At 45.4% G+C, this 20,616-nt stretch overlaps 1 protein-coding gene across 1 annotated transcript in view; it reads right to left on the bottom strand.

Moving 5' to 3' along the window:
- The window catches only part of LOC139263576 (transient receptor potential channel pyrexia-like), a 96,023-nt gene that overhangs the window by 56,029 nt on the left and 19,378 nt on the right, over positions 1–20,616 (bottom strand). The window contains exons 3-4 of the mRNA XM_070879746.1: positions 17,738–17,861; positions 9,500–9,559 (exon numbers count right to left, since the gene is read on the bottom strand). Of these exons, the coding sequence (XP_070735847.1) occupies positions 9,500–9,559; positions 17,738–17,861 (184 nt within the window). The remainder of the gene's footprint in view (positions 1–9,499; positions 9,560–17,737; positions 17,862–20,616) is intronic.

Raw genomic sequence — 20,616 nt, 5'->3', positions numbered from 1 at the left:
CCACCCAACTTAGTGTCATCCGCAAATTTGGAGATATTACATTTAATCCCCTCGTCTAAATCATTAATGTACAGTGTAAACAGCTGGGGCCCCAGCACAGAACCTTGCGGTACCCCACTAGTCGCTGCCTGCCATTCTGAAAAGTCCCCATTTACTCCTACTCTTTGCTTCCTGTCTGACAACCAGTTCTCAATCCATGTCAGCACACTACCCCCAATCCCATGTGCTTTAACTTTGCACATTAATCTCTTGTGTGGGACCTTGTCGAAAGCCTTCTGAAAGTCCAAATATACCACATCAACTGGTTCTCCTTTGTCCACTCTACTGGAAACATCCTCAAAAAATTCCAGAAGATTTGTCAAGCATGATTTCCCTTTCACAAATCCATGCTGACTTGGACCTATCATATCACCTCTTTCCAAATGCACTGCTATGACATCCTTAATAATTGATTCCATGTCAGGCTGACCGGTCTATAATTCCCTGTTATCTCTCTCCCTCCTTTTTTAAAAAGTGGGGTTACATTGGCTACCCTCCACGCCATAGGAACTGATCCAGAGTCAATGGAATATTGGAAAATGACTGTCAATGCATCCACTATTTCCAAGGCCACCTCCTTAAGTACTCTGGGATGCAGTCCATCAGTCCCTGGGGATTTATCGGCCTTCAATCCCATCAATTTCCCCAACACAATTTCCCGACTAATAAGGATTTCCCTCAGTTCCTCCTCCTTACTAGACCCTCTGAACCCTTTTATATCCGGAAGGTTGTTTGTGTCCTCCTTAGTGAATACCGAACCAAAGTACTTGTTCAATTGGTCCGCCATTTCTTTGTTCCCCGTTATGACTTCCCCTGATTCTGACTGCAGGGGACCTACGTTTGTCTTTACTAACCTTTTTCTCGTTACATATCTATAGAAACTTTTGCAATCCGTCTTAATGTTCCCTGCAAGCTTCTTCTCGTACTCCATTTTCCCTGCCCTAATCAAACCCTTTGTCCTCCTCTGCTGAGTTCTAAATTTCTCCCAGTCCCCGGGTTCGCTGCTATTTCTGGCCAATTTGTATGCCACTTCCTTGGCTTTAATACTATCCCTGATTTCCCTTGATAGCCACGGTTGAGCCACCTTGCCTTTTTGATTTTTACGCCAGACAGGAATGTACAATTGTTGTAGTTCATCCATGTGGTCTCTAAATGTCTGCCATTGCCCATCCACAGTCAACCCCTTCAGTATCATTCACCAATCTATCCTAGCCTATTCACGCCTCATACCTTCAAAGTTACCCTTCTTTAAGTTCTGGACCATCGTCTCTGAATTAACTGTTTCATTCTCCATCCTAGTGCAGAATTCCACCATATTATGGTCACTCTTCCCCAAGGGGCCTCGCACAACGAGATTGCTAATTAATCCTCTCTCATTACACAACACCCAGTCTAAGATGGCCTCCCCCCTCGTTGGTTCCTTGACATATTGGTCTAAAAAACCATCCCTTATGCACTCCAGGAAATCCTCCTCCACCGTATTGCTTCCAGTTTGGTTAGCCCAATCTATGTGCATATTAAAGTCACCCATTATAACTGCTGCACCTTTATTGCACGCACCCCTAATTTCATGTTTGATGCCCTCCCCAACATCAGTACTACTGTTTGGAGGTCTGTACACAACTCCCACTAACGTTTTTTGCCCTTTGGTGTTCTGCAGCTCTACCCATATAGATTCCACATCATCCAAGCTAATGTCCTTCTGAACTATTGCCTTAATTTCCTCCTTAACCAGCAATGCTACCCCACCTCCTTTTCCTTTTATTCTATCTTTCCTGAATGTTGAATACCCCTGGATGTTGAGTTCCCAGCCCTGATCATCCTGGAGCCACGTCTCCGTAATCCCAATCACATCATATTTGTTAACATCTATTTGCACAGTTAATTCATCCACCTTATTGCGGATACTCCTTGCATTAAGACACAAAGCCTTCAGGCTTGTTTTTTTAACACCCTTTGTCCTTTTAGAATTTTGTTGTACAATGGCCCTTTTTGTTCTTTGCCTTGGGTTTCTCTGCCCTCCACTTTTCCTCATCTCCTTTCTGTCTTTTGCTTTTGCCTCCTTTTTGTTTCCCTCTGTCTCCCTGCATTGGTTCCCATCCCCCTGCCATATTAGTTTAAATCCTCCCCAACAGCACTAGCAAACACTCCCCCTAGGACATTGGTTCCGGTCCTGCCCAGGTGCAGACCGTCCGGTTTGTACTGGTTCCACCTCCCCCAGAACCGGTTCCAATGCCCCAGGAATTTGAATCCCTCCCTGCTGCACCACTGCTCAAGCCATGTATTCATCTGCGCTATCCTGCGATTCCTACTCTGACTATCACGTGGCACTGGTAGCAATCCTGAGATTACTACTTTTGAGGTCCTACTTTATAATTTAGCTCCTAGCTCCTTAAATTCGTTTCGTAGGACTTCATCCCTTTTTTTAACCTATGTCGTTGGTACCAATGTGCACCACGACAACTGGCTGATCTCTCTCCCTTTTTAGACTTTGATGGTATGAGACATGAATTAGCTAGAATAGACTGGCGAGTGATACTTAAAGGGTTGATGGTGGATAGGCAATGGCAGACATTTAAAGATCACATGGATGAACTTCAACAATTGTACATCTCTGTCTGGAGTAAAAATAAAACTGGGAAGTTGGCTCAACCGTGGCTAACAAGGGAAATTAAGGATAGTGTTAAATCCAAGGAAGAGGCATATAAATTGGCCAGAAAAAGCAGAAAACCTGAGGACTGGGAGAATTTTATAATTCAACAGAGGAGGACAAAGGGTTTAATTAGGAGGGGGAAATTGAGGATGAGAGGAAGCTTACTAGGGAGCATAAAAACTGACTGCAAAAGCTTCTATAGATATGTGAAGAGAAAAAGATTAGCGAAGACAAAGGTAGGTCCTTTGCAGTCAGATTCAGGTGAATTTATAATGTGGAACAAAGAAATGGCGGACCAGTTGAACAAATACTTTGGTTCTGTCTTCACGAAGGAAGACACAAATAACCTTCCGATTTTATTGGGGGACCGAGGGTCTAGCGAGAAGGAAGAACTGAAGGAAATACTTATTAGTCAGGAAATTGATGGGATTGAAGACCGAGAAATCCCCAGAGCCTGATAGTCTGCATCCCAGAGTACTTAAGAAGTGGCCCTAGAAATAGTGGATGCATTGGTGATCATTTTCCAACAGTCTATCGACTCTGGATCAGTTCCTATGGACTGGAGGGTAGCTAATGTAACACCACTTTTGAAGAAAGGAGAGAGAAAACGGGTAATTATAGACCGGTTAGCCTGACATCAGTAGTGGGGAAAACGTTGGAATCAATTATTAAAGATGAAATAGCAGCGCATTTGCAAAGCAGTAACGGGATCATTCCAAGTCAGCATGGATTTATGAAAGGGAAATCATGCTTGACAAATCTTCTAGAATTTTTTGAGGCTGTAACTAGTAGAGTGGACAAGAGAGAACCAGTGTCTTTGGACTTTCAAAAAGCTTTTGACAACGTCCCACACAAGAGATTGGTGTGCAAAATTAAGGCACATGGTATTGGAGGTAATGTACTGATGTGGATGGAGAACTGGTTGGCAGACAGGAAGCAGAGAGTCAGGTCCTTTTCAAAATGGCAGGCAGTGACTAGTGGGGTACCGCAGGGCTCAGTGCTGGGACCCCAGCTATTTACAATATACATTAATGATTTGGATGAAGGAATTGAGTGTAATATCTCCAAGTTTGCAGATGACACTAAGCTGGGTGGTGGTGTGAGCTATAAGGAGGATGCTAAGAGGCTGCAGGGTGACTTGGACAGGTTAAGTGAGTGGGCAAATGCATGGCAGATGCAGTATAATGTGGATAAATGTGAGGCAAAAACACGAAGGCAGAATATTATCTGAATGGTGACAGATTAGGAAAAGGGGAGGTGCAACGAGACCTGGGTGATATGGTACATCAGTCATTGAAAGTTGGCATGCAGGTACAGCAGGCGGTGAAGAAGGCAAATGGTATGTTGGCCTTCATAGCTCGGGGATTTGAGTATAAGAGCAGGGAGATCTTACTGCAGTTGTACAGGGCCTTAGTGAGGCCTTACCTGGAATATTGTGTTCAGTTTTGGTCTCCTAATCTGAGGAAGGACATTCTTGCTATTGAGGGAGTGCAGCGAAGGTTCACCAGACTGATTCCCGGGATGGCAGGACTGACATATGAGGACAGACTGGATCAATTGGGCCTGCATTCACTGGGTTTTGAAGGATGAGAGGGGATCTTATAGAAACATATAAAATTCTGACGGGACTGGACAGGTTAGATGCAGGAAGAATGTTCCTGATGTTGGGGAAGTCCAGAAGCAGGGGACATAGTCTAAGGATAAGGGATAAGCCATTTAGGACCGAGATGAGGAGAAACCTCTTCACTCAGAGAGTTGTTAACCTGTGGAATTCCCTACCGCAGAGAGTTGTTGATGCCAGTTCATTAGATATAATCAAGAGGAAGTTAGATATGGCCCTTACGGCTAAAGGGATCAAGGGGTATGGAGAGAAAGCAGGTAAGGGGTACTGAGGTGAATGATCAGCCATGATCTTATTGAATGGTGTTGCAGGCTCGAAGGGCCGAATGGCCTACTCCTGCACCTATTTTCTATGTTTCCATGTTTCAACCACTCCCTGTGGTAACGAGTTCCACATTCTTGCCACTCTCTGGGTAAATAAGTTTCTTCGGAATTCCCTATTAGATTTCTTGGTAACGATCTTATATTGATGGCCTCTAGTTATGCTCTTCCCCACAAGTGGAAACATTCTCTCTGTACCCACTCTATCAAAACCTTTTATAATTTTAAATACCTCTTTTAGTCACCCGCCGTTTTCCCAAAAGAAAGAGACCCAGCCTGTTCATCCTTTCCTGACAGGCATACCCTTGCATTTCTGGTCTTATCCTTGTAAATCTTCTCTGCACCCTCTCTGTACCTCTATATCATTTCTATAATATGGCATTATAAAATGGGTCTGCACTACCTGGGGCATAAAGGGAGTGATTTTACCATCCACATCGCTGGGCGGGAGCCTCATCCACTAGCAGCATACATCGAAAATTCGCACCGCTTAAAATATCCTGACCTCTAAAGAGCCGAGTTTCTGATTTGCATGGCTGGTGGGTGAGGCTCCCTGCCGGCACCATGGACCCATAAAAGACCAAATTATCTCCATGGGATACACCGAGAATTCCCAAAGAAAAGAAAGAGATGAGATCCTGGTTAATTAATGTTTTAGGAGTTCCACAAATACAGGAACTGCACCCGAGGCCTGAATTCTGGCAAATGTAGTCCTGATATTAAATAAAGGAGCTGTAGACTAGTTAGAGTAACATCTGTACCGAGTGGAGTTGCCACCAGCCAGTTTCTGCTGGATAGTGCATTTTTTTAAACAGACTGTTTTTAATTGTTCATTTAAAACAAGCTACTTAAGTCTAGTTTTCTGTATTTTAATGGCTATTTTAGCAGATTTATTTTCATCCACTATTGTAAAGTTTGCAATTAATTATCAAAAACCAGAACAATTCAAACTATTCCTGCACCTGGGAAATCACCAGAGCCTCCAAATGAACTTTAGTACCACAATCAAGAAGAGGAACAGGAGGACCCAGCTGTAAAAATATAAACAGGGAAGGAGAAAGAGCCCAAATAAATATTCCACACTCCAACTGGGCACCAAATGGAATGCTTCCAAATATATTAGAGGAGTCGAAAAAGCAATGACCAGCACCAATATGACGACCCACAGGCACTTCATGTCTGGGCCACCTCCTGCCGACACTTCAAAGCAGCAGGGCTTGAACTCATGACCTTTCGAGCTAGTGGTCAGAGTATTACCACTGAGCCAAGTTACAATTGAGAAGTGATTAAAAAAAAGACAAGAATGGAATGAGCGGTGCAGGAATATGAGAAGTGAGGCAGGAGAATGACAGACGTGACTTAGGAGGGAGAGAGAGAGAGAGAGAGAAGTGAAGGAGGAGAGGCAGAAATGGAGAGATAGAGACAATTGCCATGTTTCAAGCCTTTGTTCACACTTCCATTTTCTTATACCAGGTACAGGTACAACTTCTCAAATCCGGTTGTCCAAAAATCAGAATTGTCCAAAACTGGACATTTTTGAGAAAATCCCATTTGATAATCAGTAAAATAAAATCCGGAATTATTGTCCAAAAACCGGCAGGCCGGACTAGTTATCGGCTTCACCGCTATGTTTTAAATGGCATGCGATTGGTCCGAGCCTTGCCGAATGACCCTCGACCCGACCCGACCTATCAGTACTTTGTCTGTCTCGGTAGCATACGTATGCTCTTGATTTTCTTGTCCGAAATCCGGAAAAATCTGAAAATCAGCATGGTCTAGCTCTCGGTCCCTAGGTTGCTGGATTTGAGACGTTGTACCTGTAGCAATCTTCGTGAATATGCACTGCACCATCTCTATTGCCTCAACATTCTCCTATAGTGTGGAGTCCAAAATGGCACACAGTACTCCTACTGAGGTTCCATATCGATTCACCATTACACTTCAACTTTTATATTCTCTACCGCTTGGCATAAAATCCAATATTCCATTGGCCTTTTTTTTTTTAAAGGAGCCATATGAACTTGATGTGTAGCCTGTAATGTTTTTCATGTCTCTGAGCCTGAGCACCACACCCACACATCCCCTCCACCCCCGTCCACATTCACTGCAATTCTCCCACCTCCTCAAAGAACTCTTTCAGATTTGTCAAACACGATCTTCCTTTCTGAAATCTGTGTTGGTTGCTCCTATTTATTTTCACTTCATGTAGAAATTTAGTAATTTCATCTTTAGTCTTTAAAAATTCCAGAACTTTTCCGACCACAATATTAAACTAAATGACCTATAATTACCTGGGTTAGCTCCGTCTCCCTTTTTGAAAACGGGCAACACTTGATTTTCACTCTCCAGACCTCCAGCAAACATTGGGGATGCAATTCAACTTCGACAGAGGTGCAAAACGGGCAGTAATTTAACTTGCCCGAATTTCCCTTGCCATAAAGTCAATCTGCTACCAATCGGCCGAACTTCAACCACCATTTTGCACTCCCCGACCCAAGTTGAATTTCACCCGTATCCAGTCTCAGTAGAACCCTGAAATACAGGAAGCGAGGATCTTTCTCTGTGATGCTGCCTGGTTTCCTTCCCCCTCAGCCCCACGAGCAACGCCACTGCCAGTCCCTTCCCTGCCTGCCACATGCCAATGGTAGCGGTGGATGGGTGGGGCCCGGATCTTGGCGGATTGCCCGTCCTTTCACCCGTGTTACCATCACTCTCCGTGACTGCACCTTAATAAACCCCGTCTCAATAAAAGGGTTTGGGACTAGGGGCCGGAAGTCCTGCCTTGCCGGAACTCCATCCCAAAGAAGAGAATCCCCCTATAATTTCTAAGGCATCTGCTATTTCTTCCCTCACGATGTACCCTATGAGTTTGCAGGGTGAATGTTCACATTTACCACCGGGCATTAAATGGGTGGGAGCGGATTGGTGCCCATTTTATACCTCTGCCCAATTTCTGTTTCTGCAGAAAGACATTGGCAACACGAACCTGATAAAAATATGAATATTTGCTTTCTTGAAATGTTTTTACTTGTATTCCGAATGAAAGATATAATTTAGAAGGACATTAACCAAGAAGCTAGTGGATCACTGCTTCCAGACAAATCTGGTGGACTATCAGCAGCACAGGAACCAGTCTGCTTATTTTCCCCCAGCTTGCTGTGTAGGATTGAATAATTTGACTAGAACCTCAGTAAATCTAAGGTCATACTACCTAGCTCAGCATCTGTTTTAAATGGTATATGTTTATGTGGAGCTCGTCGCTGTCGCACATAGTCCTTCCACTTGTCTTCTGAACCGTCCTCACTCTCTACTCCAGTCGCAAATACATTCTTTATCTGTACTGCCTGTGGAGAAATATTCAAAATATGTGTTTACTGATTTTATAATGCAAATCTACTAGCACTTACTTAACAAAAGATAGCATTCAATAGATCAATTTTTTTAGTTTTAATGTTATCAGTGAAAAATATCAGAGTACATTGCACCATTTCTCACAACAGTGTACCCTGTATTTCTTTTCTCCCAGTTTTCTCTCCTCCTGTCCTCAGAACACTGAATCATTCCGAGTTGTACTTCTACAGCACCAGGTACCTCGCTCAAATAGCCACTATTGTTGGGTCTTTGACCATTGGCAGCATCACAGCTAAGTCTGGTCCTATTCTAGTTCAATATTTATATACACACATGTTCCAGCAGAGGTTACTGGATAGTATTCAGGATTGGCGAGCTCACCTTATTTTCTCTCTGCTAAAAAGAAAGATTTGCATTTATCACGGCCTCAGGACATCCCAAACACTTTACAGCCAATGAAGTACTTTTGGAGTGTAGTCACTGTTGTAATGTAGGAAACGCGACAGCCAATTTGCGCACAGCAAGCTCCCACAAACAGCAATGGGATAATGACCAGATAATCTGTTTTTGTTATATTGATTGAGGGATAAATAATGTCCAGGACACCGGGAATAACTCCCCTGTTCTTCTTCGAAATAGTGCCACGGGCAGACGGGGTCTTGGTTTGCCATCTCATCCGAAAGATGGCACTGCCGACACTGCAGCATAAAGCCTGATAAACACAGAAGCCAACCGCAGTGGTCCGCTACCACATCATAGACCACAGATTAAATCTGAGAACTTCCTGATCTGTGTAGATCAACAGGACATTTATTGAGTCATTGAACGGTGTTGCTGCAACAGTGTTGTCCTATTCATGACTTTTGATACTGAAGTATGTATTTTCCGAATTTGTGCTCTTGGCATAGACCTTCGCCCAATGGGAGTACCTATCAGGAATTTAAGTGCAAAGGTCAGCAGGGCCTAAAGGATTTTTCATTCATTAAAGGCTCCGTGCTGAAAGTATAAATTTACATCAAATCTGTCTTCCTCTCACGATGCCAATGGAAATTTTGACACAACACAACAGAGCAGGCCAGTACATTTTTATTTTCTCTGCCGCGTTAGTTGAGCTAAGAAAATGTCAATGAAGTGTCAGACGGGCATCTCTGGATCAGCACCAGCCATACCTTAGAATGAGGTATCAACCTACTGAATCTGCTGCACAGGGCTACCTGCACGCTAAGCACCAGCTGCAGCAAGGTTATAAACAGAGCTTAGCAGTCCCACAACCAATGGATCTGAGCAAAACTCTGTAGCCGTACCATATCCAGTCAAGAATGGTGGTGGAAAGCTAGGCAACTAAAAGGAGAAATATAGAGGAGGGTCCATGAACTCCCTCTTTTCAACCATGAGGGACCCCAGGATCTTGATGGTGGGCGATTCGATGATGTTAATGCCATTGAATGTCAAGAGGAGGTGGTTAGACTCTCTCTTGTTAGCACTTGTGTGGCGTGAATGTTACTTCCCACTTACCAGCCCAACCATGAATGTTTTCCAGGACTTGCTGCATGCAGGCATGGACTGCTTCATTTTCTGAGGAGTTCGAATAGAACGGAATACTGTGCAAGCATCAGCACTTCTGACCTTATGATGGAGGGAAAGTTATTGAAAGAGCAGTTGAACATGTTGGGCCTAGGACACTGTCCTGAGGAACTCCTGCAGTGATGTCCTGGGGCTGAGATGATTGACCTCCGACCACCACAACCACTTTCCTTTGTGTTAGGTATGACTCCAGCCAGTGGAGAGTTTTTCCCTGATTCCCATTGACTTCACTTTTACTAGGGCTCCTTGATGCTACACTTGGTCAAATGCTGTCTTGATATCAAGGGCAGTCACTCTCATCTCACCTCTGGAATTCAGCTCTTTTGTCCCTGTTTGGACCAAGGCTGTAATGAGATCTGGAGCCGAGTGATCCTGGTGAAACCCAAACTGGGCATCGGTGAGCAGGTTATTGGTGAATAAGTGCCGCTTGATTGCACTGTCGATGACACCTTCCATCACTTTGCTGATGATTGCGTGTAGGCTGATGAGGTGATAATTGGATTTGTCCTGCTTTTTGTGGAAAGGACAGATGTGGGTAATTTTCCACATTGTTCGGTAGATGCCAGTGTTGTATCTGTACTGGAACAGCTTGGCTAGAGGCACGGCTAGTTCTGAAGCACAAGTCTTCAGCACGACAGCCGGGATGTTGTCGGGGCCCATAGTCTTTGCTGTATCCAGTGCGCTCAGCCGCTTCTTGATATCACGTGGAGTGAATCGAATTAGCTGAAGACTGGCTTCTGTGATGGGGGGAGCCTCAGGAGGCGGCCGAGATGGATCATCCACTCGGCATGTCTGGCTGAAGATTATTTTCAATGCATTTAAAATAAGCAAGTTAACACTTTTGTTAAAATTACACACAAATAAATATGTGAACACATTAACATGTTGATTATGTAATACAGTGTGGTTTCAATTAATTTATGTGTAAAATGTCATTTTTTGTATGGCAGTAAATCGGTGTTAAAATTAGCAACAGGTGGAAAGTAACTTCCATGAAAATGTTGTTCAGACAACAAGGCATTTCGGAAAGTCATCGACCCCAAATGAAAAGAGTGAATCTGTGAAGCGCCTTGGGATGTTTTACTACATTAAAGGTGAGTTAATGTTGTACTGAGCATATATGAATTAATTATTTATGGTGTATGCCGTCTTTCACATAGATGGTAGAACCTACTTTGCAATCAATCCATATTTATCAACAATAGTCCCAATTGAAAAGACAAAAGCTATTAAGTCTAACATTGATGTTAAAACACAAAACATATTTATGACGCCTACGCAATTTCAATGTCGAGTAATTAGACCATCCATAATTATACTAGCCTGATCCTGTGTTAACTGCATTAAAGTAAGCACATGTGGCTCATCTGGCTGTTGATGTTAAGCCTCTGAGGTATCCTTTGGAAAATGTACGAAAAGCTTCCAGCAAGTGTTATTGTTGGCAGTAATATGGAACATATGAAACAAAAATCACAAGGTTACATAGTAGATACTGATGAGGAAGATGGTTGAGGTTATCAGAGATCAGTCAGCGCAGTCCCAGGACATCGCTGCAGAAGTTCCTCATCTTTCGCTCTTCCACCCTCCAAAGAAGTACAATCCACTGGTTGGTCACTCTTGGGGATCGATTTTGACTGCCTTCGCCTAACGTTAATAGGTCGGCAACAGGCTCAAAATGGGGTGGGTAGCCTTAATGCCCACGATGCAGCCGACTCCATTTTGAAAGTGGCCCACTGCCAAGTGTCCAAAGCTCCCGCCTGATTCAGGTGATAGTTCCTTTTTAATATGGAAATCAGGATCCTATAGCATAAATAGGATGCCAATTTTGGGTTGGGACTAGTCGGAGCCTGCACAGTTCCACGGGTGATGGAAGCGAAGAGGCCCACCAAAGGTAATTGTCAAATTATTAAAATAATCTGGGCCACTGCCACCCCACACCTCCCCGGCAACTTTGCCTGCTGGTGGTTGCCCTGGTCTGAACTTGAGACCTCAATCCAGCGAGCTACATTGGGAGGTAGGTTTGGCGCCTCATAGTTCGTCTGCCAAATTTAAGTGAGACCATGGCTTCAAAATCGCGGGGTCCTCTTCAACACCGGAATAGGCGGTCGACCAGTGCATATCACCAGTCAAAATCGATCACTTAATGTGAAAAACTTCCCGATATAATCCTAAATTTTCCTTTCATCAGTTTGTATCTGTACCCGCTCTCCCCCACCCCCGCCCTCTTGCCCAACTGTCATGGTTTAACTTGAAGGAGTGTGCTTGCTTTACTTTTCCTATGCGATTTACTATCAGTTTAGCTGCCTGCTTGCAAGGCTCAGAAGTTCAGATTTTTCCAACTTTTCCTCAGAAGTAATTTCTCTGATGCTGGGGAGCAGCCTTGAAGCTTTACTCTGCATCCTTCGAAGGCGAATGCTTTCCTTGTACCTCACTGTTCAGAGTACCTGAAGTGCAGTCTGTTCAGAACACACTAGTTTTAGCATGACATCCACCGACTTGTACTCTACTGTCATGTTTGTAACTACAATGTAACACCACTGTATTACTGTATACACTCAACTTAGATGCACACCTTGACCACAGGGGGTGAACTTGTGGGAGACATTCCTTACCTGATCACACAGATATATAAAGGGAGGTCCCACGCAGGATCATCACTTCTGGAGTCCTGTAATAAAGAGCTAAGGTCACGGAGTGGCCTTGTTTCTGGAATGTGCCTCGTGTGGTTTCATGCTGTAGAGTAAGGACTTTGGCCAAATTGGTAGAGTGTAAAGTGTGGCGACGAGAAACGGGAATTCACGACCCACGAGAATGGCCACCGGTAGCACAGAGCGACGGTACTGTGTTGGGGAAGACTGGGATAATTTTGTAGAGAGGCTTCAGCAAAGCTTCGTAACTAAAGACTGGCTGGGGGATGCAGCGGCCGACAAGCAAAGGGCTCATGTTTTGACCAGCTGCGGGCCAAAGACTTATGCGCTCATGAAGGACTTACTGACACCCGAAAAGCCTTCGGACAAAACCTTTGAAGAGCTCAGCAAATTAATCGGCGAGCAGCATACACATGGCTCGACACAGATTCTACACCCACCGACGTCGTGAAGGACAGAGCATACCGGACTTTGTAGCGGACCTCTGCCGCTTGGCCAGCCTCTAAGTTCACAGATGCCTGCAGGGGGAAGATGCTAAGGGACTTCTTCATCGAGGGTATCGGTCATGCGAGAATTTTTCGCAAGTTAATTGAGACCAAGGACCTGACCTTGGAAGCAGCAGCGTTGTTAGCTCAAACTTTCATGGCAGGGGAGGAAGAGACGAAAATGATTTATGCACGCAATTCTGCCTCTAACGCGGCGATGGATCAGGGAGTCAACATCATAAATGCTACTCAGAACCCCGCAGGCAGGCAGGGGCAGTCCAACATTTACCAGGCAGCAATAGATCCCAGAGCAGGATCTCAACAGAGACAATGGCAGGCTGAACGGACGTTCACGCCATCACAGTGGACAATGCAGCCCGGGATGGGGCCATTGACACCCACTAATAGGGTACTGAAGAGCAAAGGGACAGTCAGCGCGGAATTCCTGGCCATAGTCCCTTTGTCCCCAACAATGGAAACTTTAACTCATGCTGGAGGTGTGGTGGAAAACACTCAGCCAGATCTTGCAGATTCCAACATTTTGTCTGCAGAAACTGCAATCTCAGGGGCCATTTAGCTCGAAGGTGCAGAAAACCTACAACCAGACTAATATGAGGCGGATGGACCAGAAGAGGGTTCTGTGAGGCAGGATGACTTTTGGGGCAAATCGATGGACGGCGAGGTTTAGCAGATCCATGCAGCGAATATTCACAGTTCATACACCAAAACGCCACCCATGATAATGAGGGTTTTGTTGAACAGTATCCCTGTACGCATGGAGCTAGACACTAGGGCCAGCCAGTCACTCATGGGCGTTGAGCAATTCAAGCAGCTATTGCCACTCAAAGCCAGTAGACCCAAATTAGAATGTATTGAGACACAATTATGGACTTACACCAAGGAAATCATTCCGGTGCTAGGCAGTGCAATGATGGCTGTCACATACAATGGGTTAGTGAACTGGCTGCCACTCTGGATTGTCCCGGGCAATGGTCCCACTCTGTTGGGGAGGAGCTGGTTAGCCGAGATGAACTGGAAATGGGGGGCTGTTCACGCAATGACCTCGGTGGAGCAAAGTTTGTGCTCACAAGTCCTACAAAAATTCGAGTCACTATTTCAACCGGGCATTGGGATTTTCAAAGGCACTAAAGTAAGGATACACATCACCCCGGACGCCAGGCCAGTGCACCACAAAGCCAGAGCGGTGCCGTATGTGATGCGGGAAAAAAATCGGCTGTTGCGAGAGGGCATCATCTCACCTGTTGAATTCAGCGACTGGGCGAGCCCCATCGTTCCCATTCTAAAAGCGGATGGCTCTGTCAGGATCTGTGGCGACTACAAGGCCACCATCAATCGGATGTCCCTACAAGACCAATACCCGCTCCCAAGAGCGGAGGACTTCTTTGCCACGCTGGCAGGCGGCAAGCTGTTCACCAAGTTGGACCTCACTTCAGCCTATATGACCCAGGAACTGGCCGATGAATCCAAACTACTGACCACCATCACCACGCACAAGGGAGTGTTTGCGTATAACAGGTGCCCATTTGGCATTCGATCAGTGGCCGCGATTTTTCAACGCAATGTAGAAAGCCTGCTTAAATCCATTCCTGGAACGATCGTATTCCAGGATGACATCCTCATCATGAGTCGAGATACCGAGGAACACCTCCACAACCTGGAGGAGGTGCTACGCCGACTGGACCAGGTAAGCCTACGACTCAAGAAGTCTAAATGTGTGTTCTTAGCTCCTGAGATTGAGTTTCTGGGCAGGAGGGTTGCTGCAGATGGGATTCGGCCCACCGAATCCAAAACAGAGGCAATTCGACGAGTACCCAGGCCCTGCAACACATTGGAGCTGCGTTCATTCCTGGGACTGTTGAACTATTTCGGGAACTTTCTGCCGAACTTGAGCACGTTGTTGGAGCCGCTACACGTGCTCCTGCGTAAGGGTTGTGATTGGTTTCGGGGGGACTGTCAGAAACAGGCTTTTGATCGGGCGCGAAACCTACTTTGTTCAAACAAATTGTTGACCCTGTACGACCCCGGTAAACGTTCAGTTCTGACTTGAGATGTATCGTCCTATGGGATTGGGTGCGTGTTGCAGCAGGGTAATGCTGAGGGTCAAGCAGAACGGGGATATGGGATGGTCGAGAAGGAAGCGCTTGCATGTGTCTATGGTGTAAAAAAAAATGCATCAGTACCTCTTCGGTAGGAAGTTTGAATTAGAGACGGACCACAAGCTACTCACATCCCTGTTGTCAGACAGCAAGGCTGTCAATGCCAATGCATCAGCTCGCACACAGCGATGGGCCTTCACGCGAGCTGATTATGACTACTCCATCCGGCACCGGCCCGGCACTGAAAACTGTGCTGACACGCTCAGCAGGCTCCCACTGGCCACCACCGAGGGGGCAGCTGAGATGGTCATGGCTGTCGATGCCTTTGACAGTGCAGGCTCCCCCCTCACAGCCCGCCAGATCAAAATCTGGACAAACAGAGATCCCCTCCTATCCTTGATTAAGAAATGTGTCCTGACTGGGGATTGGGCACCCGCACACAGAGCATGCCCTGAGGACGTCAGACTGTTCCACAGGCGGATGGATGAGCTCTCCATCCAAGCCGACTGCCTAGTATGGGGCAGCCAGGTAGTCATGCCCCAGAAGGGCAGGGACGCATTCATTAGGGAACTCCACAGCGAGCACCCAGGCATTGTGATGATGAAGGCCATTGCCCGGTCACACGTTTGGTGGCCTGGAATTGATTCAGACCTGGAGCACTGTGTTCGCAGGTGCACGACCTATACCCCCAGGGAGGCCCCGCTCAGCCCGTGGCCTTGGCCCACCAAGCCATGGTCACGCATTCACATTGACTACGCGGGCTCGTTCATGGGGAAGGTGTTCCTCATTGTAGTAGATGCATACTTGAAATGGATCGAGTGCATCATCCTGAATTTATGTACGTCATCCACCACCGTGGAAAGCCTACGTGCGATCTTTGCAACCCATGGCTTGCCAGACATCCTGGTTAGTGACACTGGCCCGTGTTTCACGAGCTATGAATTCCAGGAGTTTATGTCGGGCAATGGCATCAACCACGTCTGGACTGCGCCGTTCAAGCCGGCCTCCAATGGCAAGGCGGAGCGGGCGGTCCAAATCATTAAGCAAGGTATGCTTAGGATTCAAGGACCCTCCCTACAATGCCGCCTATCGCGCCTCCTGCTGGCCTATAGATCGCTCCTGCACTCGCTCACTGGGTCCCGCCCGCAGAGCTACTCATGAAACGGACACTCAAAACTCGGTTGTCCCTCATCCACCCAGTCCTGACCGACATAGTTGAGGGCAAGCGCAAGTCACAAAACGAGTATCATGACCGTAATTCAAGGGGGAGATGTATAGAAATAAATGATCCTGTATTCGTCCTCAATCACGCCATGGGGCCCAAATGGCTCGAGGGGAATAGGATCATCGTGGTAAAACTCAACAATGGCCAGATATGCCGTAAGCACCTGGACCAAGTAAAAAAAAGGTTCAGCATGGACACGGAGGAACCTGAAGAAGACCATGAGATGGAGCTCACACTACCGCCAGCGAACCTGCAACAAGAGCAATCAGAAGAATGCACAGTCCCTGCGGTCAGTCCGGACAGGCCGGAATCACCACAGGTGACAGACACTCACGTCAGTGTCCAACAACCAGAGCCCCAACTGTGGCGCTCCACGAGGGAGCGCAGACCACCTGAAAGACTGAACCTATGATCCCAGTAAGACTTTGGGGTGGAGGGGGTGGGGGAGGTGATGTCGTGTTTGTAACTACCACTGTATTACTGTATACACTCAACTTAGATGCACACCTTGACCACAGGGGGTGAACTTGTGGGAGACACTCCTTACCTGATCACACAGGTATATAAAGGGAGGTCCCATGCAGGGTCTTCACTTCTGGAGTCCTGTAATAAAGAGCTAAGGTCACGGAGTGGCCTTGTCCCTGGAATGTGCCTCGTGTGGTTTCATGCTGTAGAGTAAGGACTTTACACTCTACCAATTTGGCAAAATAGTTCAGTTTCCTATATTACAACAGTGACTACATTTCAAAAGTACTTCATTGGTTGTAAAGCGTTTTGGGACATCCTGAGGTCATGCTATATAAATGCAAATCTTTCTTTGTTTTTCTATTTGCTTTGTTGGTTCCACTCTGAAGTGATGGCATCCATTAAGCGTTGACTCATCAAATAACATTCAACTTTACCAATAGCTATTTTGACAGCATTCCTGGACTATAATATATATATATATATATCAACCATTTTTTCTTCCTACATTTAGTACTTTACACTTATCAATGTTGAATGTCATCTTCTACTGGATTGCCCATGTGCATATTTTATTCGCTTAATTTTGTAGGCCTTTAGCTGGCTTTTAAATGTAATTGCTCCACCAAAGGCGGCTGTGCCTTCAACTGCCGAGGCCCTAACTCTGGAATTCCCTCCCTAAACCTCTTTGCCTCTCTACCCCCCTTTAAGATGCTCCTTAAAACCTACCTCGTCATCTGTCCTAATACCTCCTTATGTGGCTCGGTGTCAAATTTTGTTCAATAGCTCTCCTGTGAAGCACCTTGGCATGTTTCATTACATTAAAGGCTCTATATAAATGCAAATTTTTGTTGTTTTCAGATGAAACTGCCTCCCTCTCTATTTTGGTATTGCCTATTAATTTGACTTATCTGAATGCGTCATCATTCCAGATCAGAAACAGTAGGAGTCCCAAAACTGCTCTATGGGACACACGACGCATTACTTCCTCTTACCCAATATCACATCCTGCTATTTCCAGCACCTCCGCCAATTATTTATCCCTTCTTGGATGTTACATTGGATTCTTACTAATTTAATCTTTAATAGCAATGGCTGATTTTCTTGGCACTCTGCTGTGCCTGCTCAAACCCAGGTGTGCGTGGAATTTTCTATCCTGTACCTTTAACAGCCAGAGCCCTCAAGGATCAAAGGTCCACCAGTTAAGTTAGAAAAATTTGCGAACTTACCTTTGGGATCTTTTTCACCTTGTTGCCAGGTCACCTCAAACCCTCTGATCAGAGGAGGGTGCCCGGCACAAACAAGCTGCAGCTTCTTAGTGCATCCCTGATTCTGGGCACTCTGTGACCATAACTGCAGAAGGGTTAAGCAGGAAGCTGATACATTGATATATTGAGCCTAGGCCTCTCCCCATCAGTCATGGAAAGGCTCTATACAATCCTAGCGCAGCATTAGGGAGTTCCACACAGGTCCCCTCCCCCCTTTTCCCTGACCTCAGAATTTGGGGAATGGGCGGTCCTCAGGTGCGAAAGTCAGGAACATTTATTCCACAATCTTTTGTGCCATTGGTGAAAGGCCCACTGAAATTCTAGGCAGCCCACATTGTAAGGTTTTCAACAGTCCAGTTGGGATGTCGAAAGTGTCAGGAAGACCGAGAGGTGACCTGATAGAGGTCTTTAATATTATGAAGGAACTCAATAGGATAGATGTAGAGAAGATATTTCCACTTGTGGGAGAGTCCAAAACTAAAGGCGATAAATACAACATAGTCGCTAATAAATCCAATGAGGAATTCAGGAAAAGCTTCTTTACTCAGAGACTGGTTAGAATGTGGAAAGCGCTGCCAGATGGAGTGATTGAGGTGAATAGAATTGATGCATTTAAGGGAATCCAGCTAAGTACATGAGGGTGAGGAATAGAAGGTTATGTCGACATATCCTTCTATTCCTCACCCTCATGTACTTTGCTAGATTCCCTTAAATCACTCCATGTGGCAGCGCTTTCCACATTCTAACCAGTCTCTGAGTAAAGAAGCTTCTCCTGAATTCCTCATTGGGAGTAGGCTCGTGTGGAGCATAAACAGTGACATAGATCTGTTGGGCCGAATTGTCTGTTTCTGTGCTGTAAATTCTGTAATTCCATGCAAGGTTGATTGGAAATTTAGTAGGCCTCATGTTTGTACTGTACAGTATTAATAGATCAATCAGGATATCTAAAAATGCTTTTTTCAAATGCAAAAGATTTTCTCATTAACACTGTGGGTTTTATTCTTCCTTGACTACCAATCTTTATAGTAAGTTGTGTGCAATCACTAATTTTGGAAATATTTTGCTCAATTGATACTGTCAGGTGGATGTAGAAGAACTGATGGCACTATTTGGAAGAAGAGCAGGGGAGTTATCCCTGGTGTCCTGGCCAATATTTATCCCTCAATCAACATTACTAAAACAGATTATCTGGTCATTATCACATAGCTATTTGTGGGAGCTTGATGTTTGCAAATTGGCTGTCGTGTTTCCTACATTACCACAGTGATTACACTTCAAAAAATACTTCATTTGCTGTAAAGAGCTTTACATCTGGTGGTCGTGAAAGGCGCGATAGAAATGCAAGTCTTTCTTCTTCTTATGTTCAGCCTTTCCTCTCTATTCCTCTCTTTTTGAAAAGAGCTGGCAATCAGCAACAGGATTATGTCCAATCATAAGCACCCTCTGGTGGTTAATTGAAAGCAGCATTCATTGAAACCTGAGTCATTCTCCTAAATACAGATGGGAACATGATTTGGAAAGACAAAAGAAAAGGGAAAATATTCTTATAAAAATTACTTGTTTGCAAAAAACCATGCACTGCCTTCAATTGGGGCCAGCAATGCCACATGTGAATGACCAACACGTAGGAATGAATAGATTAAATTGGATCAACATAATCTTAATTTTAAATCTAAATATTGCTTTATATAAGAAATGCAGCACATTTTTCAGAGTGCTTGTTGACAGCAATTGCTACTTGTTCCCTGCCTGTTCACTGGAAGTGGTAGGTTGTACTTGCAATCTCTCAAAGGACTGGTCCCTTGTGGTCTAGTCATAGTATGATCTTAGTCTTGCTCTTCTGCCTATCTCCTCCTTTAAGATTCTCCTTTAAAAACTCACCTCTTTGACCAAGCTTTTGGTCACCCCTCCAAATATTTCCCTCTTTGGCTCGCCATCCATTTTCCCCCTTATGACAATGTGAAGTGCCGTGCAATATCTTTCTGCATTTATGGCGCTATAGAAGTGCATGTTGTTGCCAAAGGTTAAGTGTCAAATTTCTTTGGCTCCTGCTTCTCTGTTGGCCCGCAAAAATAATCTGGGTCGCTGCCTCCCCGGGAACCCCCACCCTCCATGATCGAGACCTCCACCATTCCAAGAATTACCACACAGTGCAGGAAGAGGTTCAATGACTGGGCATCACAGGCTGCTCGACTATATCCAACATTGGCAGGGTCACTGAACTGTAGCTGGTGAGTCACCAAGCAAATTCTGTAACAAATGTAACTACCTCTGGTAGGTTAACCACACACTTCCTCAGAAACATGGTAGGATTGGCTTGGGCTTATCCCAGAGGTGGGAATGCTCGACACCTGGAGGGAGGGAGGAGAGGGCAGGGGGAATCTTTGACTTCCACCCAAAGTGGGTGTGAACTCGGCTGAGTGGCCACGCTGCCCACTCAAAGAGAGTGTCAAGAGGCCCGAACCATTGTTTTGGTCTAGGCCTCATTTTACTGCTGCCGGAGAGCTACAGGTGCCAAATGGGCACTTGGCTGCTGCTCACCAGCTGCACTCCTCCTCCCAACCGCACTAAATAAAAATTTATAATGTCTTTGTTTTTGTTTAAAAAGCAGCTTCCAGCGTTTCCTTTGAGGAACACTGGTTAGACCGCTCAATGCCTGGTACAAGTAGCTGGACCGCACAGTCTATGTCGGATCCCAATTTTAATGTGTAAGTAGCTACATGTGGCGAGTGTGCCTCTTGACCATTTACAGGCCTGTCTGAAAATTGCATCAGGTAGGCCTTGGGCATAAATGGGGTATTCACAGTGCCCCTCCCATTCCCAACTGTCGATGGCCACTT

This window comes from Pristiophorus japonicus, chromosome 1 (genome assembly GCF_044704955.1).
Source record: "Pristiophorus japonicus isolate sPriJap1 chromosome 1, sPriJap1.hap1, whole genome shotgun sequence".
Taxonomy (NCBI): domain Eukaryota; kingdom Metazoa; phylum Chordata; class Chondrichthyes; family Pristiophoridae; genus Pristiophorus; species Pristiophorus japonicus.
The sequence above is the reverse complement of the archived record's forward strand: the minus strand, read 5'-3'. Positions and strand labels throughout refer to the sequence as shown.